The 24975-nt window shown below is 49.8% G+C and overlaps 1 protein-coding gene across 3 annotated transcripts; it reads right to left on the bottom strand.

The window, feature by feature from the left end:
• Positions 1–542: 542 nt before the first annotated feature.
• On the bottom strand, positions 543–24599 carry atp2c1 (ATPase secretory pathway Ca2+ transporting 1). Of its 3 annotated transcripts, none has more exons than XM_085175963.1 (27): positions 24468–24599; positions 14360–14464; positions 14084–14200; positions 12713–12802; positions 11506–11541; positions 10380–10441; positions 9605–9713; positions 8877–9032; positions 8155–8223; positions 7971–8046; positions 7778–7844; positions 7164–7288; positions 6977–7074; positions 6260–6355; positions 6100–6189; positions 5686–5790; positions 4863–5019; positions 4608–4778; positions 3972–4069; positions 3840–3890; positions 3580–3746; positions 3226–3294; positions 3030–3146; positions 2725–2872; positions 2512–2607; positions 2287–2428; positions 543–1350 (listed from the first exon to the last, which is right to left on the bottom strand). In XM_085175963.1, the coding sequence occupies exons 1-27, from the start codon at positions 24489–24491 to the stop codon at positions 1229–1231; spliced, it is 2763 nt and encodes a 920-aa protein (XP_085032089.1). In that variant the 5' UTR covers positions 24492–24599; the 3' UTR covers positions 543–1228. The 3 variants fall into 3 exon arrangements, with proteins under 3 accessions (XP_085032089.1, XP_085032090.1, XP_085032091.1); XM_085175964.1 differs by lacking the exon at positions 24468–24599 and adding an exon at positions 16515–20887; XM_085175965.1 differs by lacking the exon at positions 24468–24599 and adding an exon at positions 16562–20887.
• Positions 24600–24975: the final 376 nt, after the last annotated feature.

The raw sequence follows: 24975 nt of genomic DNA, 5'->3' as shown, positions 1-24975 counted from the left end.
TGGCGAAATTTTGCTTTTACATTTTGCGACTCATTTTATTTCTCTGATAAGAAAACTATACAATCAGATAGTTATTTGTCGTGAATAAAATACACTTTCAAGCACTTTTCAAACTTTGAAAAGACAACATTAAAATTCAAGCATTTTCAAGGAGTTCAAGCACCCGTACGAACCCTGTAATAAGTATTATCTCTGTAGGTCAATAACATTTGAAATAAATATTGTATTAAATGTTTTAAATGAAATGAATGGGCATTTAATTACTTATTTAAATAATTCCAAATGTATTAAATTAATGACACATTTAATTCATTATTTAATGTCGTATTAAATTTATTCATTTTGTCACTCCTGGCCCTCCATACTCTGCTGCACTGCTGTCCCAGTCCTGCACATTACCGCCCTCTTCTGGCCACACTGGGTTATTACCTCTGCCACGTGCTGCTGATTTATTAAGATCTGTTTTCAAAAGCACCTGAAACACACAAACCCGACTTTCAGGCAAAGTTTACTTTCATTTACACAAAAACGCTGAACACGGATTAATTTTTAAAATATGAACTTTATTAACAAAAATCAGCCCTCAGACTTTTCTCGTAATCAAAGCTTTTGTTTAAAAAACCGTCTTGATTAAACCCACATCACTAAAACTTCCCAGCGTCCAGGAAATGATTCGCTCCTGTTTGTGACATAAATAAAATCTCACACCAGAACCCGTCAGGTTATCAAAATAAATTAAAGATTGGAACATGATTTCCCCCGCTGATTGATCTGTGATTGGTGCTGTACCGTCACACCGCAGACGCTCCCACAGAGGACGCAAAATACAACGCCGACCTCGTGTAGAGAAGCGAGCCCAATAGTGGTCACCGCCGTCTAAACTAAAACAGAACAGGAAGAGGCCACGGAGACGCCCCGAAGTCTGATTTCATCCTAAATGACGGGGCAGGAAGAAGTGGCTCGGCCCGCGGCGCAGAGAGAGAGAGGCTCTAGCTGAACGGCCGCGGCCGGTCGACACAGGTCCAGACCGCTAACCCCGCCCCTTGAGGCCAGGCGCCTCCTCCAGTGCCTGACCGGAGTCTCGTCCCCGTCTGAGGATCTCAGAAAAAAAGTCTTTGAGGTTCAAAGAAGTCAGTGCCATCAGGACAGAGATCCTCCATCACCTCCACCCTCCTCTTCATCCTCCACACACCAGAGTCCGTCAGCCTGGACAGCGAGGGGGGCGGGGTCATACTTCGTGGAAGAAGTCAGAGGGGGGGCTCTTCTCCACCCCCCTCCACCTCTCCACCTTCTTGATGACCTCAGACACGGCGCAGACGGAGGAGGTGAGGGACACGAGGAAGACGAGGTCTGCAGAAAGACAAAGAAGGAAACGGTCACACAGCTGTGTGCACATCTGTGTGCTGGGGGGGGGGGGGGGGGGAGGGGGGAGGGGGGGGGGGGCAAGTCCTCAGAAACTAGAAAAAAATATTCCAAGAACAAAAAAAAGCAAACACAAAATGAGAAAATTATTTTTCATTTTGTGTTTTGTTCAAAAAGTAAAATAAAAACAGGAAGGAGCTCCTGCAGGAGGACACGCGAGGACTCACCGAGGACACGCGAGGACTCACCGAGGACACGTGAGGACTCACCAAGGACACGCGAGGACTCACCGAGGACACGCGAGGACGAGGACACACGAGGACGCGTGAGGACTCACCGAGGACACGCGAGGACTCACCGAGGACACACCGAGGACACGCGAGGACTCACCGAGGACACGCGAGGACTCACCGAGGACTCACCAAGGACACGCGAGGACACACAGAGGACTCACCGAGGACTCACCGAGGACACAGCAGGACACGCGAGGACACACCGAGGACACACGAGGACACGCGAGGACTCACCGAGGACACACCGAGGACACGCGAGGACACACCGAGGACACACCGAGGACACACCGAGGACACACGAGGACTCACCGAGGACACGCGAGGACACACCGAGGACACACGAGAACTCACCGAGGACACACCGAGGACACACGAGGACACACCGAGTACACACGAGAACTCACCGAGGACACACCGAGGACACACGAGGACTCACCGAGGACACACCGAGGACACGCGAGGACACACCGAGGACACACCGAGGACACGCGAGGACACAGGAGGACACACGCGAGGACACGCGAGGACACACGAGGACTCACCGAGGACACACCGAGGACACGCGAGGACACGCGAGGACACGCGAGGACACACGAGGACACGCGAGGACTCACCGAGGACGAGGACTTACCGAGGACGCTGAGACTCTCCGTCTGGAAGACGCTCTGCAGAGGAGGGAAGTAGATGACGAGCAGCTGCCCCATGATGGAGGCCAGGACGGCGAAACAGAACGTGCGGTTGCTGCACAGCCCCATTTCGTGGACCATCCGGGTCTGAGGATCAGAGGCGGGCACAGCTGAGGTCACATGCTCTTTAACGACGGTGAGGTCGTGTCAGGTTAAACGTGCGCGCTCACCTGCGATCTGGAGCTCAGAGCGTTGAACATGTCGAAGAAGACGAAGCAGGTGAAGGTCATGGTGGTGTCTCGAGGAGTGATCACGTTGTCCTGCAACTGCAAAGAAAACGCAGAGAGCGAGTCAGCAGCAGACAACGATGGTGATCGCGCTCCGAGGTCGGCGCCCGGTGACGTCAGCATCAGGAAAGCCTGAGGTCAGAAACGGCCACCCACCTCTCTCCAGAAGACGAAGAGCGTCCCGCAGACGATGATGAACGCCGACACGAGCACTTTGACGATCAGGCTGCGGGTGATGATGCTGTCTCCGACGTTGCGAGGAGGCTTCCTGATGACGTCGCGGTCCACAGGCTCCACCCCCAAACTAACAAGATAACACACACACACAAACATTGCGATCGTGGCTCAGAACTCGACCAGCTGCCTGAAGCATCACAGATAAATATTAGTCTCCTCTAAAATATCCGTGTCAACTGAGGTCAAAGGTCAAAGGTGAACCAGTGAAACGTTCAGTCGCTCACCTCTGAGCCGGCGGTCCGTCCATGATGATGTTGATCCACAGGATCTGCATGGCGTTCAGCGGGTTGGGGAAGTTCATCAGTGTCGCCAAGGAGATGAGGGTGAGTGCCGCGATGCTCCTGGTGACCAGCAGGGGGAGACAGGGCTCAAACACTGAATCCAGAGACAGAAGCGTGACCGACGGCGGTTTGTACTCACGTGCTCAGCTGGAAGCGGACAAAGTTTTTGATGTTGTTGTAAATTCCTTTTCCCTCCTCGATGGCCGACCTGCAGACAGGAAACAGACGCCGACCTTTGAACCACAAACACTCCAATTGCACCCTAACGACAGGAACTGCTTCACTAAATCTTTGAGCCTTTTGGACGAAGCTCAGAAACATCAGGACAGACTCGGACCCTCGCCGACGCCGATCGCCTGATCGTGCGAGGGATGAACCGTAACTAATCATAGCAACATCGTCCTGATGGAAATGAGTTGCTATGGTTACAGTCAGTGTGATGTGTGTGACGAGGACAGCAAGTCTCGGCTCGTCGCCGTGGCGTCAGACTCACATGATGGTCTGGAAGTCGTCGTCCACCAGGATCATGTCGGCCGCCTCCTTGCAGACGTCGGTGCCCGTCTGGCCCATCGCAACGCCGATGTCAGCGGCCTTCAGCGCCACGGCGTCATTCACCCCGTCACCTGTCATGGCCACCACGGCGCCGTTGTTCTGCAGGGACTGGAGAGAGGGACGGGGCTTTAACAACGCTTTGTTCTAGAAGCTGTTCGTCAAATCGATCACGTTCATGAACTGGACTTCCTGTCTGCTCACCTTGACGATCTTCAGCTTGTGTCGCGGGCTGGCGCGATAAAACACGGAAATCTGTGGATCCAGGAACGCCGTCAGTGACAGCAACACCGCTCTGAAACATGACTTGCTGTGTGTGTGTGTGTGCGCGCTCACTCTGGAGATGATCTGCGACAGCTGCTGCAGGTCCAGCTGATCCACCTCCTCCCCAGACAAACTCTGCCCCCCTTTAGAGAAGAGGCCGATGCGACTGGCTGCAGACACACAAACATCCATGACTGCTCTGTACGTTCATGTAACACCACTGTGAACCACAAGGAGGCGCAGTGACTCCCACTGACCCAGCCCAGCATTATTCAAACTCGAGTGGGTTCAGCCAGAGGTCAGCAAGTGTGTGCTGGTGAAACGCTGCCACCTTGTGGTGAACGTTTCCCCCACGACGAGCCGCTGACTGCTGATTAACAGCTCAGCTTTGTTCTCTCTCTTTAATGATGATCCTGCTCTTCTTCTGGCTGTTTCACAATAAAAGCCCTATTAATAAACAGGGGCTTTTAATCTGGAATTCAGAGGGCGGAGTTTAATCATCAGCCTGTAACTAAACAATGTCTGTGTTGTTCAGATGGAGGAGCTGAGGACAAATCCTCCCGATGGAGGCGTTTTTAATCAGGAAGCTCGAGGACGGGGAACTTAAAGGTCAAAGCCGATCAGCTGTGAGGTAAAACAGGAAACACATCCCACCACAGAAAAACACTCTGAGGATTTGTTCTGTTCTTTAACTGTGAATCAGCTGACCTATAGACATGGCCGTCTCCTGGGAGTCTCCGGTGATCATCTTGATGGCGACGCCGGAGCTGATGAGCGTGCCCACGGCCTCTTTGACCCCTGACCTCGGAGGGTCGATGATGCCCACCAAACCCAGGAAGGTCAGCTTCCCCATCTCAGAGCCCGACGCGAACGCCAGCACTGAAACACACACACACACACACACACACACAGTGAGTGTGTTTTTAGGGCATCCTCGGCTCCGCCTGTAGGTGTCGCTCTCACCTCTGAGCCCGCCTGAGCCCATGTAGCTGATCTGCTGCTGGTACAGCTCCACCTGCTGGTGGTTCAGGGGGAGCGCGCTGCCTCTGCTGTTGTAGGAGCTGCAGAAGCGAATCACCTGCTCGTACGCGCCCTTCATGAAGTAAACGCCAGCTTTGTCCTGGAGACGGCGGCAGGAAGAGCAAAGACGTGTCAGAGATGCTGATGATGCAGAATATTAAACTTCAGCTTTAATGCTGCTGTTCAGTTTCTCCCTTGGTGACAAATCCACAGGAAACACTTGTTCCTTCGGCCATGAACACATCTGAGTCGCAGTAACTTGGCGTCAGCTTGCCACCTGCTGCAAACACGGTCCAGAGTAGCAAAACCCATTTTCAGTTCTTATGTTTGATTATTTTATTTTTAAATATTTACTTTTTTAAGACCAGTGTTGGTTTTAATCTCGCTTAAACCAAACCGCTCCGCTGGATTTAGCTAGTAGCTGGCGAGCTGATTAGAGAGCCAAGTCTGTGATTGGTTGGTTTTGTTGCACATTTGTAACGCTGTGCAGAGATGTTGAGAGCAGGTCTGCAGACGTCTGTGAGCACACAGACCGGCTCTCACTGTGTGTGGATATTAGCAAAGTTTTCTTTGCTCAAAGTAATTTTCTCCTCAAAATGCAACTTTTGTAGTAACAGTAACACCGTGACAAACATCTAATGATCTGCTGCAGCATCACATCATGTATGAACGACTGCGGCCGTGTTTCTGCGGCCACGCCGTGACATCATTTGTCCTCTAATGACATCGGAGCATCAGAGCGAGGATAAAGCTCTTCATCACAGACCTGCTGCGTGCGGTGAACGCAGCGCACGGCCATCCACTTCTTCTCCGAGGAGAACGGATGCTCCTCCACCCGCACGTACTCGCGCTGCAGCCCCTCCAGCCCCACCTGCAGGACACGGAGAGGAGCACAGCTCGTCACACAAACACCTCATCGCTCATTCATGTTTCTATCGAGCTATCAGCTCCGGTTCTCCACCTGCTGCTACTTTTAACTGTTTGTACGCTTCAAACAGTCAGAGGGGAAAAGGGGGAGGAGCTAAAACAGCTGGTTTCAGTCCAGTGTGAGACAAAGAAGGATCGTTTCAAACTGATTCATGCAAAGCTGTTTTCCTACTGTCAGAATAAAAAATGAGCCCAACTGATCTGATTTCAAGACTTTGACGACCTGCTCAGAGCGTGGCGCTCCGGCTTTTACCTTCATGGCGAGGGCGATGAGCGCTCCCTCTGTGGGCCGTCCCAGCAGGTTGTGATTCCTGATGATGGAGTCGTTGCACACGCAGCCGACCTGCACACACACGCTCAGTAAACCCGGGTTCAGAGTTCAGAGTGAAGATCTGAGACACAAACGACCTCACCTCCACAATTTTGCTGATGGACTGACACGAGAAGCCGTGGATCACCTCCCCGTTCAGCAGAACTTCCCCCTGCCCGTTATAGCCGACGCCGGTGACCTGCAAGACAACACCGAGGGTAAGATAACAAAGTGACCTCGAGACACTGCAGGCAGGACCAGAAGGTCAGCGTGACAGAGCCTCCGCCCTCATAAAGTATCACTCAAACACAGGTGAGGCCAGTGACCCTGCAGGCCTTCAGCACCTTCCCATGACCTCTGACCTCCCTGCAGTGAGCAGAACCTGCCCTGACACAGTTCTCCCAGTATGCCAGCTGGGATTTCCTCGTGGATTAACTGGGTCAGTGAGCCCGCTGCGTTACAGCTGCGATCAGGCTTCAGAAGAAGCCGCTGCAAACCGACGAGGAGGAAGAGGGCTCAGCTTTCAAAATAAGAGCATCAGCCTTATAACAAGTCACAGTGATTTGTTCATGTGATCTGAACAAAGCAATCGACGTGTCCACTGATCCGAGACCAGCAAACTGCGAGCGAGCAGACGCAAACTGGAGCCTGAACTCGAGTCCTCTGCAGAACACGAGCTTCACCCTGATCACATGATCAACCGCCCGCCAGCACCAACACATCTGAACCAACATGGACCCCAGCTGCGTTTGGTAGCCTGACCCTGCGATCACGCTGCGGAGGTTTCAAAGTGTGAGAGGAAACGGCGTGGGAGTCTGACCTCAGCGTGCTGTCCGTCTGACGTGAACAGCTGAGTGACCGTCATCTCGTTCTTGGTCAGCGTTCCCGTTTTGTCCGAGCAGATCACATTACAGCAGCCTGACGGGGGAAACGGCACAAAGGTCACCAACGTGCAGCTCACAGAAGGTCGGGCTACTCTGTGCACGACCGTTTCCGTCACGACGTACCCAGAGTTTCCACGATGGGAAGTTTCTTGATGATCGCTCTTTTCTTCACCATCCGCATCACGCCGAGCGCCAGCGTCACCGTCACCACGATGGGTAAGCCCTCGGGGATGGCAGCCACAGCCAGACTGAAGGAGGAGAGGAGGAGACAGAGTTATGATTTACATCCTCACTGAACAAACCTTCACCTTCTCTCACACCAACCAATCACAGCAGATGGCCCCGCCCCTCCCTGAGCCTGGTTCTGCTGGAGGTTTCTTCCTGTTAAAAGGGAGTTTTTCCTTCCCACTGTCGCCAAAGTGCTTGCTCATAGGGGGTCATATGATTGTTTTTCTCTGTATCTATGAAGCGCCTTGAGGCGACTTTTGTTGTGATTTGGCGCTATATAAATAAAATTGAAGTGAATTGAGGTGTGTCACGGCTCTGCGCACCAAATCACACTGAAGGCAGCGACGCTCGCGTCCTCGTCTGTGGGTGGAGCTCACTCTCCTCATCATGAAAGCAGCGTCACAAACCTGCTGCTATCACATCGCTGCGCTCAGCTATAATCTGATCAACACAGGAAGCAGCTGCCTCGGTTCAACCAATAACCAAACAGAAGCATCACTCAGGGTCACCTGACACCGATGGTGAACATGTCCAGGATCCTCTTGCCCTGCAGCCAGCCCACCAGCATGATGACGCCTGAAACACATCAGAGACAGACTGAGCGCGGCGTGCAGACGCCATGGCGATGGAGAGCAGGACGCAGCAGCGGGGCAGCACGGCCCCTTACCCACGGCGTCTCCTCGTAATCACACGATTACTCACCGATGATGCAGAAGGAATAAAGCGACAGCTGCTTCCCCAGCAGGTCCATGCTCTTCTGCAGAGGAGTTTTAGGAGCCTGACAAAGCAAACAGGAAACAGATGTTTTCATGAACACTGCACCTCTGGCTGGAACTCCGTGACATTTGTATTGAATTATATTCAGATTTCGTGTGGGAGACCTCACCTCCTCTGCTTGCATCATCTTGAACACCTCCCCGAACTCAGAGTTCTCTCCGGTTCCGATGACGATGCCCTGAAGAACATCAGAACACCTTTCAGCAGGTAAAACTGTCTAAGCAGCTCCAAAAGCTTCAGTAGCAACAGCTGCAGTTCCTCTGGTGTCCTGCTGAGGCAGCAGTGAGTCAGCCTGATACAGACCGCTGTGTAACACTGTCCTGTCCTATGTTTGCATTATTAGGGGCGTGGCCAATTTGACAGGAAGATGGTGACACGGGTGGCCGCAGCTGCTGGCTTCACCTAAGCTGGACCGTTTTTAGTGACATCATGTGACCAATAACATGCCTGCTGTGAGGTCACTGAAGTCTGTGAGAAATTCGAGGGTTTTGATTGGATGTTAGTGATTAGCAGGTATCTGTGTCAGCTCTCCGCGGTGCATTTCCCTTGTGTACGCTCTGCAGTTACATGTGTGTTGCTGTGCCAACGGGAAGCCTCCCACCGAGGGATTAATAAAGTTTCATCTAATCTAATCATTCTGCCGGCAGCCACTAACATGATGGTTACAGTTTTCTACAACCACGGCGGCGTCCTACACGCCGTCTGTCACCACTGAACAGTCGATATGAAGGAGGAGGCGTCATCACTTCCTCACACCGTCTGCAGTCAGAATCAGCGCACACTTACTTCCTGTAACCGTCTGTGGAGCAGAAGAAGAAGAAGAGCTGCTACCTTGGCTTTGCCGCAGCGCACCAGCGTCCCCATGAAGGCGATGTTGCTGCGGGAGGCGATGTCTCCGTTGGTGGATGCCGGCTGGTGGGCGGTGGACTTGGCGCAGGGCGTGGTCTCCCCCGTCAGACTGGACTCATCCACTGACAGGTCTGTCGCCTGCGAGGGTGGAGGAGACAGATTTAACTCCAACCAGGAGGGATACTGTGACCTTTAACCTCTAACCCCGCTCACTAAAGCCACCATTAACCCCACCCCCACCTCAGAGCAGGCGGCCATCTTTACACAACTGCAGCTGAACTTAATGAAGGTTCACGTTTCCCAGCGTGACGCGCCGTTCACTCCTGAGACGACCCGGTGACAACAGAGGCCTCAAAGTACCACCTACACCCGCCTACGCCCGCCTACGCCCGCCTACGCCCGCAAACCTCCACAAAGAAAAATCTTCACACACAAAACGTACATTTTGATTCGTGCTGGGACTCGAGACTCGAGAGCGCCCCCTGCTGAGGGGTTTCATTTATTTATGATCACACTGCAGGCCTGATCAGCGGGCGTTCTGCTCCCGTGTTTGCAGGAACCTGACCTCCTCTGATCGTTCATCCTGAAAGCATTTAGTTTCTTTCTTGGAAACGAGAAGCGCTCAGCTTCCAGCAGCACAGCTGTGATCTCTCCTGTCCCAGAATCCCTCGCTCACGCCCAGCCTGACAGAAACCTATCAGTGTTTTTACCTCGAAGAGACGGAGGTCAGCCGGGACCTTCTCCCCCACCGACAGGCAGACGGTGTCTCCGGGAACGAGCTCTCTGGCCAGCAGGTGCTCCAAGTTCCCCTCCCTGACACTGAGGAGGAAGACAGCGGGGAGAGTGTTTACAGTCATGCTCCTCCCCCCCGCGCGCTCTGCTGAGGAGCGTCAGGAACACTTTTTGAAAATGTGCATTTCCATGGATGAAGTTGAAATTTGTGGATCCAGCTCTGTCCTCTGTCTCTCACATGCCAAACGTTAGCCACGACCGAACTGTAACCCTGATGAAGAGTGGATCATCGGGGGAAACCGTGCTGCTCAGCTCGCCTCGGGAATCTCGCGTTGCTCCGACATCGGCGCATCGTAAAGGCATCAGATGATTTATCAGAACTTTGGCCAGGACTCAGTCTCAGCTTTCAGGGAAACTAAGAAGTTTCTCAGAACATCGCGAGCAGTGAAATGAATCCTGTGACCTCAGGCTGAGAAGAACAATGCTGTGTGTAGCTGTGTGCTCGTGCTCACAGTAATGTGAGTGCTGGTCACACAGTGTGCCAACAGGGGGCGCTACAGTGTGGATAGATGGAGTTGCGACTGACTTTAAACTGATTCATTTATGGAGGCAAATTTCTGGATTCTTGGCTGTGAGATGACAGAGGAGCAGACTCTTCATCACAAACAATCAAAACTGTGGATGTTCTCCACAGACTCCATCAGGAGGACGAGGCAGGAGAGCTCCGCCCACTGGAGGAGGTCAGGAACTCACCAGTGACATTCTGGAGGGACGAGCTTCCCCAACTCCTCCAAAGATTTCTCTGAACGATACTCCTGCACACAAGATAACAGCTTCATCACACACAGACACACAGACACACACACACACACAAACAGACACACACACACAAACAGACACACACACAAACACACACACACACAGAGACACACACAGACAAACAGACACACACACACACACAGAGACACACAAACACACACAGACAAACAGACACACACACAGACACACACACAGACAAACAGACACACACACACACACACACAGACACACACACAGACAAACACACACACACACAGACAAACACACACACACACACACACAGACAAACACACACACACACACAGACACACACACACAGACACACAAACAGACACACACACACACAAACACAAACAGACACACACACACACACACAAACAGACACACACACACACACACACACAAACAGACACACACACAAACACAAACAGACACACACACAAACACAAACAGACACACACACACACAAACACAAACAGACACACACACAGACACACACACACACACACACACACTCACAGACACACACAGACACACACAGACACGCACACACACAGACACACACAAACACACACACACACACACACACACAGACAAACAGACACACACACACACACACACAGACAAACAGACACACAAACAGACACACACACACAGACACACACACAGACAAACAGACACACACACACACACACACACACACAGACAAACACAAACAGACACACACAAACAGACACACACAAACAGACAAACACAAACAGACACACACACACACAGACAAACACAAACAGACACACACAAACAGACACACACACACACAGACACACACACACAAACAGACACACACACACACACACACACACAAACACAAACAGACACACACAAACAGACACACACACACACACACAAACAGACACACACACACACACACACACAGACAAACACACACAAACAGACACACACACACACAAACACACAGACAAACACAAACAGACACACACACACACACACACACACACACACACACACAGTGTTGTTAAAGAGTAAAAGCAGGACGTACCTGGACGAAGGCGACTGTCACTACGATGATGATGGCCTGCAGGGGAAAAAAAGCACAAACTGAACTTCCAACATGATTCTTTTAATTCTTCCATCGTTTACAATAAAATCCTGCAGCTGTGAAATCCCACTGTGCTGTGAGTCGTTCAGATTTCAGTGAATGTTTGCGACATCAGAGCTCAACATTCATCTTTTCCTTTCATTATAAAATATTTTCCACATTTCCTTTCAAATTAAAAGCACCGTTTGTAACCTCTCACCTCTGCTGAGCATGCATTTATGTTTATTTCCTGTGAGGCGGAGCTTTGGCCCCGTCTCCTTTCAGTCATCACGAATAAGCTCTTCATCATTTCTGCTTGTTCACGCTGAGGTGGACTCAGACCATCAGCTGACCTTCAGGCTTACGCTGCTGAAGCTCTGCGTCCGTTTGGATTAAAACAGACACCTGATCAAACATCCTGAAGGGTTCCCGGATCACTTTAATGACCCAAAGTCTGAAAGCAAACAACTGGCCTGCGTGTGCACAGGGACATTTCTTCTTTTACGAGGGGTCAAACTGTGTGTGCGTCACTCAGACTCTCCCTCTTAGATCCTCTCTCTGCACATGAATCCGCCTTTGGTCTAAAACCAGAGGACAGCTGGTGTTCTGACAAACCGTCCTGCCGTACGTCGTTTATGCTGTCAACAATAATTCCAGCATGTTTGTCACTTTGCGCGTGTGTGCAGAAACAACCGGCCAAACCTTCCTGTTCAGGTTTTACTTCACCGATGCAGATAAACTCCTACAAATCGATGACTTTAGGTAAATGAGACCCGTCTTCTGTGATGGACCTGAGCGGGTTGTGGCTGAACGAGAAGCGTGCAGACGTTCAAACGTGTGCAGACGTTCAAACGTGTGCAGACGTTCAAACGTGTGCAGACGGGCTGCAGAGAAGGTCGGACTTCTTGTTTTTAATGTTTCTGTGACGGCGTACACTGAGACAACAAGAAGCACGCACCGTGCTGACCAATCACAGAGCACCACTGCCTCACAGGACGGCTCAGTCACTGACCCCGTGACCTTTACATTTAAAACTTGCTGCGTTTGAGTCACTGAGTCTAAAAACACAGAGCTGCTGATCCCTCTCCTGTCATCTGAACTTTGACCTCATCTTTGTCGTGTGTAACCTCGTGTGGAGGACCTGCAGGTGAGCGCCGCTGTTACCTACCACTGTGATGCTGATGGCGTCATCGAACTGGTGCATGATGACGCTGATGACCGCCGACGCCAGCAACAGCAGGATGAGCGGGTCTTTGAACTGCAGAGAGACACAGGCTGAGGTCAGAGGTCAAGTGTCACATGATTATAGACGTTGGAGGACGTGTTCTTTAACAAGGACACACGGCGCGGGTAAACCGAACGAGTCGTCGGAGGTACAGACGCGTCACCGTCAGACTTCCTGTTTGTAACCAGCAGGCTGTAACGTGTGATCGTCAGGTTACTGTCGCACAGCTGAAGGAGAAACTCTGAGCTCGTGTTTGGACTGTGAGGTCAGCGTGATGTCAGAGCGCTGACTCGACTCGCTGCAGGGCCGTTTAGTGAAGGAGCTCAGATTACAGACAATAGGTGTGTTTGTGAAGCCGTCCAATCAGCAGTCAGGAGCAATGACGAGGCTCTGACCTTCTTCACTCTCATGGTTCACATCACACGGTTCTGGTCATGTGACCCTCTGTTTCTGCCAGTATCAGCTGCACAGCTACAGAGCTGCTGGCTCCGCCTCCTCCGCCCTCACAGGGCGACCAATCAGCACTCAGGAAAGATTTTCTGCACACGTCAGCTGATGTGCTTTACATCTTTCAGAGACCCAGAGTTTCTGCTCCTCGCTTGGACTCGAGCCGACAGCTTCCTCCTGTCCTCTCCGTCCGCGCTCACGCTCTATTTAAGATGGAGCTGATGGAGCTGATGGAGCTGATGGAGCTGATGGAGCTGATGGAGGCCTCCAGCAGCTCCATCAGCTCCATCGTTCAGCCGCTGAGTGCTCCGCCTGCCTGCTGCTCCTTCAGTTAGTTTACTGATGCTTTCAGGGCTGAAAGTCTCATGTGCCCTCCTCAGCTGGCTCGTCCAATCAGCAGCCTGAACGAGGCCCCTGATCTGTTTCATAACGCCGCGCTGTGGCGGTGACGCGAGCTCCGAGACAGAAACGAAGAACGCTACAGGATCTAACCTCCTCCTTTGTGCAGTCACCACACACGTGCTCGTCCTATTAAAAGGTGCGAGCAGCGATGAGGTCACGGTTACCACGGTGCCGTCCACATGAAGCAGGTCTTGGCGTTACACGTGTTTCTAACACGGCTGTGAGGCGACGAACGTCTGCGGCAAAAATAAATCTGTTCTTCCACAGGACGTTATGTAACGCTGCAGACGTGCGCGGGTTAACGCGGCGGCGGAACAATGACAGTCGGGAACACGGCGAGCCTGCAGACGCGTTTCAGGCTCCGGATAAAAATAGCGTGCTGGGTGACTCTGCCGCTGCACGTTCGAGGGCCTCGCCGTCACACAGAGAGAGAAACAGTGAGTGAGTCTGCATGTGATGCGTTACCTGTGACAGGTACTTCCTCCACAGCGGCTCGTCCTCGCTGATGTCGAACTCGTTCCAGCCGTGGTACGCCCTCCGCCGCCTCACCTCCTCCTGGGTCAAACCCAGCTGCAGGTCGGCCTGTGGGCGGGACACGCAGCGGCGCTCAGATTACAGAAACAGGACGACGCGTCTCATTGGCTCAGTCTAAGTCTGAGGATTTTTAATGGCGTCGTTCTCATGAAGTGATCAGTAAAACAAACAACAGCTGAGCGCGCTCAGAGGCGCTCGCCGCCTTACCTGCAGGACACATGCTACTTCATTGACGGGCAGTTCACTGGCTTTTCTGGACGTCAGTACTGGGACCATGGTCTCATCCTCACTGGAGGCTTCTCCTTCGGAAAGCTGGAACGGGAATAAAACAGAGAGGCTGAGACTGCAGCAGGTTCCTGCTGAGAGCTTCTCAGGGCCGGACAACCTGCACCTGCACAACGACCATCGAACAGTGACGACGGCGTCTGTCAGACTGCACCGAGCTTCTCCGTGAAATGGATCATTCCTCCACTTTTACTCGAGCAGAGCTCAGGGAGCTCTAAGGTGGGAGCACTCGTGACTCGCACACCTGACGTCCAGCTGTGCAGGTAAGTGTCTGAGTGTCGACACAGCTGTGACCTCTGGCTGAACGCTGACATTTAACCTTTTCTGGATGACTTCAAATCCAGTTTCTCAGCTGCTGTCAAAGATAATAATCCACAGAGTCACATTTCAGGACTTTCGTTACTGCAGGCGTAATGCTGCTGGCAGGAAGTAACCGGAAACCTTTCACAACCAGGGTTAGACAAGACGTACGTTTGTTAATAAAAATGCTTCAGAGGCACCGACACCCACAGGACTGGAAAGACTGCATTTGAAGTTTTACTTTTATGAACTAAACGCACGTACGGCAGCGCAAAAGCTCAGAGGAAATGAGGGGAAGAGGACCAGAATGACTTCCAAAGTAAAAGCACCTCTGCACTTAATGTGGATGTTTATTTTTCATGAGTTTATAATCTCCCAGGAACCTGCAGTTCCTCTGATGTCCACTAGAGACCGGCTCTATCGGGAACATCTGAACTCCGAGTCGATTCTTCATGAAATAAATGTGAGGAAAAAACAAAGGTTTTGTTTGTGGCAGCGTCCGGCGGGATTAACAGCGTGACGCGCTGCAGGTTTACAGAGCGGAGAGGTCAGGAGGACAAACTGAGCATCAAACAGCTTCGTGCTTGTTGTCATGCATGATGCTGATCACTTCCTCCCAGCAGGCTGCAGGTCTGAGGACGAAGGCCGACGAAGAGGAAACCGACAGCAGGAAACAGAACAAAGGCGGCAGCGGCGCCGCGGTGCAGGGTTTAAAGCAGAACAAAGAGCAGACAGGAAGTCGATTCTCCTCCCCGTCAGCAAGAGCAGCTTTTTCAAACACCTGCACAGGTTCACAGGAAGTGCACCTCATCAAAGACTCAGTCGGAGTTAGAATTTAGAGCTACTGGAAGAAAACTGTCGAGAGTCGGTGGCTAACGCGGTGGCTAGCATTAGCTAACAGCATCCAGGCCGTGTCAAAGGTCAAAGTCCAGTTTGGGCAGATGGCTTCAGACCGAACGTTAGCTCGTGCTACCTTAATGCCACAGACGCGAGAGAGCGACGAGTCTCTGACGCCTGTTCTTACACCTGAGCTCGTTTATGGCCCCACCTGGGAGACGCGACTCGGGGCAAAGTCTCACCATAAACCTGAGTGACGCGTTTCTGGTGAAGCGTCCCAGCCCGGCTGTGCAATATATGTGCACCTGCGCTCACCTGCTGGCTTAAAGCTTCGACCTGAGCCTGGCGGAGCAGCTGCAGGCCTGTGAGGGGATAAACAGCCAGCTGTGTGCAGCTGTGTGCAGCTGTAACGGCGTGAGAACAAGTCTGTCCCACAGAGGTGAAGGAACTCCCGGCATTTCTCATCTGCTTTCAATGTTTTCACAGTCCGAGCTGCCGGGCGGCTCCGGCCGGAAAACTGCGGCTCGAGACAGTTTTCCACGCAGTGGCTGAATGCGATGAATAAACTGCACGTCAGCAGGAAGTGCAGCCAACAACACGAAGGTGTCTGCGGCTGATTAATGCTGCGACCCGAGCAGCAGACTCACAGGTGCATTTAAGATGACACGAGACCTGAAAGTGTCAGAAAAGCTGAGATCAGAGTTCAAACAGAAACAGCGTCACGCCCAACCGTTGCTCCTGCAGGAGATGAAACCCCGCCCCTCAGCCTCCTCGTACACACACTTCAACGGGTGAAGTGTCTTGCCCAAGGACACAACGACCGAGACTGTCGTGTCGGGGATCGAACCGGCAACCTTCAGATTACAAGACGAACGCCCGACTCTTGAGCCACGATCTAGAAGCTACCACTCAGCAGAAGTGCACACTGTTCTGTGATCACCTGTGATCACCTGCCAGCCTCCTCTTCCTTCAATCAGTCAGCGTTACCTGAGACACAGGTGTGCAAAATTCCTCACAGCATCCACACAGAGCTGCCCCTGTGCCTCTGAGCAAACGTCTGCTTTAAAAACGTTTTGCTCTGCAGACAGAGGAGAGAGGAGCCGCGATCAGCTGAGAGGATTGTTTCTGATTAGCAGTGAGAGCAGCTTAGACGACCATCCTGCTGCCTCCTCCTCACGCTGCCCCCGCAGGATGGGAGGGTCACTGCAGTCGGACTTAAACTAAACGCAGATCCTGCTGTCAGAGTATTAGCGCCAAGGTCACTGCTGATGTCACACCTGAGCAAACACGAGTAGCATCAAAGCATCATGTGACCAAAGAAGTGATTCTGACGCCCCGAAGCCCGAAAATCTTCAAACGCCTCGCACAAACAAACGCTCACTCTGATCAGAGATGAGCTGTTCAGGTGTGCTGGGTGACAGCAGTCATGACCTGTCTCACCTTTGTTGCTGCTGTTGCTGCGACTCATTTGACGGCTGATTTTACTAAATGCAAACACCAAACAAACTGAAACGCACCCGACCTCTACACCGGGCTCAGCCACGCTTCACTACCATCTGACATCATCAGCTGACATCATCAGGTCAGGTTGCCCGACAGGAGACAGCCGTCCTGCAAACAGCTGCAGTCTGACAGCATCGCTCTCACAGAGATTGTGGAAGGTTTGCAGATACTTTCAGTCTGAGGTGTAAATGCAGATTACAGATTACAGCTCGGTGCCATCAGCCAGTGATTTTCCTGCAGGAAGCCTGCAGAGCAAAGATGTAAGAGTGAAATATGAAGTAAGTAGAACGAAACAGCTGTGGAGTCACAGACATGCGACAGGTTGACAATCTCATGATGCAGAAATACACAAAACTACAGTGAGAAACGGGATGAAACAGACACTGATAAAGTTTAACTGAGGACACGATCATCACATCCCCAGATTTTAATAATTTGATAACGAATCCTGTGATAATAACATCTGTTGCTGGCTGGCGATTCCCACGTCTGTGCGAGGGTCACTGCGCCGTCACAGTTCACACACAGCGAGCTGCAGCTGAAGTCTGATTTCATCGTTGCTCTGCAGGAGAGCGGCGAGCTAACGCAGCGAGCTGAGTGTCCATAACTCCTCCTCCACCAGCTCAGGCTCAGAAAAGCCTCCGACAAACTCAAATACGTTATAGTTATAAATGTTAATGCATTACAGTGAAGCAGGAGGAGCAGGAGGAGCAGGAGGAGCAGGAGGAGCACACGCAGCACTGATCATCATTTTTAAACTGGAGCAGTGAGCGAGGACAGGAACAGGCAGACGCTTCACCTGGCCTCCAACCACAGCGCCTCAGGAAGGTGGTGGTGTTAAAGTGAGCTGCTGCTCCATTGGCTGCTTGGTCAGTGATGCGATCGCAGTTTTTCAACTTCACCAGGGCGGAGCTCCAGCTGTAACCTAATAACTGAAGATGGGTGGAGTCGCACCATCAACCCTCAGTTTTCCCTCTCAGCTGATTTCCACACACACACACACACACACACACACACACACTCCTGGTGCCTATGGTACGACAACTTTTCTCCGTGCCCCTGGTACACTGCGCAGAAACACTTTGCCACACACACACACACACACACACACACACACACACACACACACACACAGACACACACACACACACAGACACACACACACACACACACACGCTCACACACACGCTCACACACACACACACACACACACACACACACACACACACGCTCACACACACGCTCACACACACACACACACACACACACACACACACACACACACACTCACACACACGCTCACACACGCTCACACACACACACACACACACACACACACACAGACACACACACACACACACACACACACGCTCACACACACACACACACACACACACACACTCCTGGTGCCTATGGTACGACAACTTTTCTCCGTGCCCCTGGTACACCGAGCAGAACAACTTTGCCACACACACACACACACACACACACACACACACACACACGCAAACACACACACACACACACACACACACACACACACTCTCCTTCAGTTTCACGTCTTTTCTTGTTATTTCTGACATAATGTGTGTTTTGTGTGAATATCTGAGACTTCCTGCTCTTTGTGTGGCTCGTGTTTCACAGGCCTCTCTTATCTGGTTAAAGCGCCGAGCTGAACTCTGGATGACGGCCGGCTCGGTGCCAAACGGGCCGTTAGCTGCACGCCTCGCTGGCTGCTGGTGCTCATTTCACTTCCCGAAGGATCGACGGACTCCAGGGGAATATCAGCAGAGCTCCGCTTCGCTGCTTCGCTTCCTCTAAGTTAATGACGGGCAGAAAGAGAAAGTAGGTCGGACCCGACAGCCGGCGGTGACTTTCAGACGAGGACGTGATTGAATTCATTAAAGAGAAGAAGGTCTGTCCACAGAGGAGGACGGCGTTTATTTCTGGACCGAACTGTCCTGAAAACATCCACAGATCAGACGCATGAACTCTTTGTTCACACGAAACCTCGTCCTCGCTCTCCTTCAGTGCCAGCAAACACACAGAGCTGCTGACACTTCGTTACAGGAAGGTTTTATTTCCACTTCCTGTCGGCTGCTCTGCACTCGGGGCTTCATTTGTTATTAAAAGCATGAAGTTATAAACGAGTTAACGACACTCGGCTCATGTTTGCAGGCGTAGATGGGCGGGGCAGCACTATGAAGCTCTGGGCGGATGTTACCTGACACGGCCCCCAACGCACCCAAGCTTACAGGACGCAGGCTGTGCAGGTTACCGTGGTAACCGAGGAGCAGGTACACTTAACACGACCTCGGTGTTTATGATCTCCATCCTGAACGCCGCCTCACGGCCCAGCTACCGTCTAATTATCGAGCTGCTGTGGCGCCGCTGCGTCGCACTGAGCGTGTTCGAACATGGCAGAAGAACAAACACACCTCCACCCACCTCCACCCACCACGCCGATCACTGGCATCAGTCTGAAACTGTAAATGAACCTGTTACAGCAGTGACCCCACTGAGAGGCTCGCTTCAACTCAAAGCGACGCCTGTTCACAGATGAGCCAATAAAAGCTCTCGCGAGCCGCTGAATCAAAGGCTCAGGTGGTGCTGGTGGGGTAAATGGTTGTAGGTGAAGCTATCAGTGATGGAGCTCACGCACCACTCGGTTTTCCTCCAGACTCAGCACCACGAGCACTTCTACAACAAAGACGAGCCAATCAGAGCTGAGCAAGACCTCTGAATAACTACATCACTCAGTTTACACAGCTCCGCCCTTCATCAGGGTGGAGCTCCAGCTTCAGTCTAATAACTGAAGACAGGTGGAGTCACTCCATCAACCCTCAGCCTGAAACATCACAGTTTTCCCTCTCAGCTGATTAGCACACACACGCACACACACACACACACGCACACACACGCACACACACACGCACACACACGCACACACACGCACACACACGCACACACGCACACACACGCACACACACACACACACACACACGCACGCACACACACACACACACACACACGCACACACACACGCACACACACGCACACACACGCACACACACGCACACACGCACACACACGCACACACACCTTCTGTGACCTCGCTGTATTGACTGCACTTTCAGCAGCAGCCACAAAATTGATTTTCCAGGATTGATAAACCCAAACGAGCGGTCTGAACCGTGGCGCTGCGCCGCACTGATGGCGACCACGCTAAACTTCACTGAACCTGCCTCAGTCCGTCCGCACGCAGCTGGTCAGCGACACCAGAACCACAAAAAAAGAACTGTTACAAAACTTTTCAAAAACAGCCGTTTGAGTTAAAATATTGAAGCTCTGAATATTATCAGCGAAGAAAAGTTACGAATCCACGTTTAAACTACACGAGGACGAACAGAGAGCCATCTAAATCACAGACGTCACATGACTTTTCTTTGAGAAGAAAGCAGTAAATTTACAAAGCGAGCCAATCATGAATATTCTCAGGGAATTAAAAACATTCATGAGGAAAATGAAAGTAAAAACAATCTTTCAAGTATAAAATCACAAGAAAGACAAAAGTCACAAAAAAAGTGATTTGTCACCAGACAGTCCACACTTCCATCTAACCAATCACATCAGTTATTCACACCACACCAGCCGAGGACATTTTGCTTTCAGATTCCTGCTGTGTGGGCGGGACGATTTTTATTATTTTATTACAGAACCGGTGTTGCGACCGGTTCTGTAATAAAAATAGATCCTAACAAAGGAAGCTGTCACACCACCAGCTGGGTGCGGAGCATCATTCCAGTGTCCTGACGCATCAAAGCTGTGCGTGGATATATATATATGCAGGTGTGACACGTATATATATATATATATATATATATATATATATATAGTCGACTAGTCACCGAATATTTTTGCGATTAGTCGACTAATCAGATCATCATCCATTGGACGTAAAACGTACAGCTTATTGCACCAGCAGCATCTGCTCTTATATAACTATCATTAGCTTACAGCTTTAAGTGTTTAAGGTATGTGCTAACTAAAAATAAAGACAAGATGATAGTTTATTAAATTTTAATGAAATTTGCAGATTGTTTCGGTGAAGTTTAATAAACTCCTTGCTATCTAAAATATAACAGGACACCGGAGTAAATTCTCCAGCATCTCACACTTCTGATAATCAGCTGTCTGCTTGATGTTTATTCAGCTGTGTAAAAACTATAACTTTAATCTCAGCCAAACCGATTTACTCAGGAACAAATAAAATACTGAAAAAAGCCAAACAATAACATTTTTAAGTTCTCTAAGTGACTTATATATCATGTTTACCTGAGTAGTGAAAGACGGCGGTGGGTTTGAAAACGATTAGCCGGGAGTCCGGTGTTCTCACAGCTCTAGTTAGCCTAGCCCCCGGCTAGCTATCGAGCTAGTGGGTAACAGACGTCTCCGAAAACGTCGGAGCGCTTTTGAAAATATGTGGTGTCTTGATAAACTGAGCAGATATTTGAGGTTTACACAGCTACATTCTCGCCTGAAAATATGTTAAACGTTTATTTTGTGACCCAGAAAGAATAATAAGAGTAATATTAAAACTAACTAGCTGCCGCCATTGTTGGAAACTGAGCTGGGCCGAGCTATGAATTCTGGGACACAGCTTCTTCTTCTTCGGGGTTTAACGGCAGCTGGCATCCTTGTACGTGCAGTGCTGCCCTCTTCTGTTTCAGTCCGTTATTACACTCTTAAATACAACTACTTATTCCTGCGTCTTTCAGGATCTTACAAAGCTTCAAACGACGCGTCGACTATTAAATCAGTCGTCGACGATTTTGATAGTCGACGTAATCGTGGCAGCCCTAATATAATATATATATATATATATATATATATATATATATATATATATATATATATATATATATATATATATATATATATATATATATATATATATATATATATATATATATATATATATATATCATCGAGAAATCCCTCATCTTTGGAAAAGAGAGTTTATTACAGAGAAATGTCTCTTTCCAAAATAAAAGCTCTACTATACGCTTCTTCTGGGCTATATTCTCAGCAGCATATTAAACATATCAGGTCCCCATAAGGAGAATCATGTGCTAACGGCTGTCTAAATGACTCAGGTAAAGTTTGTAGCTTGCGTGCTTGTTGTTTTTGTCTGCTTCCACTTGTCTTTGCACTAGGATGATGTCGGCGTAAATGTGCAGTCATATTCGTTGTGTTCCCACTAGTGCTGTCAGCGTTAATCTGAAATGACGTTAACGCCACAACACGGCAAATCTCCGTTAAGAAGTTACCGCGGATCGCCCCGTGCGTGGGGCTGGACGGCCAACACGTTAACGAGCTAACTGCGCTAACACACTAGTTCCCACCCATGTAATTGAGCATTGCGGCACATCCAACATACTGTTTTACTTTTGTCCATGACGCGCTTACCTTCAGGGTCATACGTCACATGAAGACCAAAATAGTTCCAAACGCCAGATCTGAATGAGGGTGGGGGAGGTTCAATTTGCCATGTTGCAAGGAGCTTAGCTTCTGTCTTGCTAGCTTGCGCTGCGCTCAGTGGATCTGCACTCGACAGTGCAGCCTAGGCGGAGTAGTCGAGCGCAGATCCACTGAGCGCTCAACACAGACAGCATCGTCAGAAGAAAAGTTGATAAATAAAAAAAATGTTGTATTGCTCGATACATATGCATACCGAACCGAAAGCACTGTATCGAATGGTTCAATATCGATACGAGTATCGTTGCTCCCACAGCCATCCTGACAGGATGACATTTTCCTAAGTTTTTGATATTTCCATACTTGTTCTCTATAAATAACCCAGGTTTGTGTTCTGCGATTATTATAGTTTATTATATGTACATAATAATTTATTGTAATGGCATTTGGTTTTATTTACCTGTATATTTATTAACAGTAAGGCCTGTGTTATTTCATTCCATCTAACCAATCACGTCAGTTATTCACACCACACCAACCGAGGACGTTTTGCTTTCAGTTTCCTGCTGTGTGGGCGGGACGATTTTTATTATTTTATTATTGTAGAACCGGTCGCAACACCGGTTCTATAATAAAAATAGATCCTAACAAAGGAAGCTGTCACACCACCAGCTGGGTGCGGAGCATCATTCCAGTGTCCTGACGCATCAAAGCTGTGCGTGGATGTTTTAGCAGGTGTGACACGTATGTGCAAACCCAAATTAACACAATAACTCCAAAGAACCAAGAGAGACAGTGACGACACGATCAGAGGGGCGGTTGTTTTATTACTCCATTATTTATTGGTGCTGTATCAGGCTAATGCATGTATTCTCCTGCAGCCTCATAACTACAGTCACATAAACACGCTGCTATTTTTAGGCTCCATCATTTTATTTTTCCTTAAATTTTTTTTTTTTACTGTTACTTATTTATAACTGTTAATAGCCTTTAACAGATATAATTATTTTTTCCCGAGGGTCTGAGAGGTTTTATTTTCTGATGTTATTAAAATATTTTACTTTATTACACATTAACTACACATGAACTCAACTGCCGCTGTCTGGGTCTCATTCCCCGCCATGTAATGTTTAAATATATATATATATATACTTTAAATATATATATATATATATATATATATATATATATATAAAAATAACAACAACCCACAGTCATCCTAACAGGATGACATTTTCGTAAGTTTTTGATATTTCCATACTTGTTCTCGATAAATAACCCAGGTTTGGGTTCTGGAATTATTAGTTTATAGTTTATCATATGTACATAATAATTTATTGTAATGGCATTTGGTTTTATTTACCAGTATTTTTATTAACAGTAACAGTACTGTTAACAGTATTAACAGTAAGGCCTGTGTTATTTTATTCCATCTCCGTAATAAGCCTAACCTGAATCGGCCATGGCACGCCTGTACTCTGATAACGAGCGCGGAGCTCTCGCAGTGTTAGCCTGGCTTAGCCTGCTAGCTGCCCCGCCGGTGAGCTCACGGTGTCCCGGGGACAGGGACAGCGGACCTGGCCGCTGGAAGCCTCGGACACTCACGACGAACTCAACAGCACCGACTGCCGTTGTCTGGGTCTCATTCTCCGCCATGTCAGCTCCAAGGGGCTAACTTACGTCAGATTTCCCGGTGACAGCTACAGGCTAACAGCCGCTATCAGCGCTCCTCTCCCGGAGACAAACTAAGCAAACAAACCCGACGCCGGGCTGCTGTCAGCTGCTACGGACAGTTACTGAATTCCGGAGGGTTTCATCGCGGGAACCGTGTTTGATTCATGGGCTCAGAGGTGGGTTTAATGGCATTATGAGCCGCCATCACGAAGGAAAAGTGAAAATTTGTAAAACTTACCAGCAGCTCCCGTTTCTTCTGCATCTTCCGTGAAATCCCGGAGCGGAGCGTCTTCTTCCGACAGAGGAGCGTCCACCATGCCGCACTCACGGGCTCTGCTCCGCGCTTCCGGACACCCTTTCAAAATAAGACCGGCAGCGGAAATGGGCGGTCCTCTGACGGTTCTTTCAACAACGGAGGTGTTACTGCTTTCAATAAAAATTAAACATCAGCAGCGAAATAAAATCATAAACGCGGAAGCTGCAAACAGGCGGAGCGGGGAGGCCTAAACCACTTATTATATCAAAATAAAAGATACAAATAAAAATATATCGACTAAAGAAACTACACCAGCTCCTGCACTGAAACTTAATTAATTATTATTATTAATTATAAATTAATAATTTTTTTATTCTAATGAAGCTGCGCTGCAATTTTTCAAGCATTTTCTGAATTTGCTTATTTCATAAGTATTACACCTCAGCGTGTGCCTGTTGTATACTTGTTTTTATATGGTTTTAAGTATAAA

The sequence above is a fragment of the Neolamprologus multifasciatus genome, chromosome 11, assembly GCF_963576455.1.
Source record: "Neolamprologus multifasciatus chromosome 11, fNeoMul1.2, whole genome shotgun sequence".
Taxonomy (NCBI): Eukaryota; Metazoa; Chordata; class Actinopteri; order Cichliformes; family Cichlidae; genus Neolamprologus; species Neolamprologus multifasciatus.
This window is presented reverse-complemented; position numbering and strand designations above follow the sequence as displayed.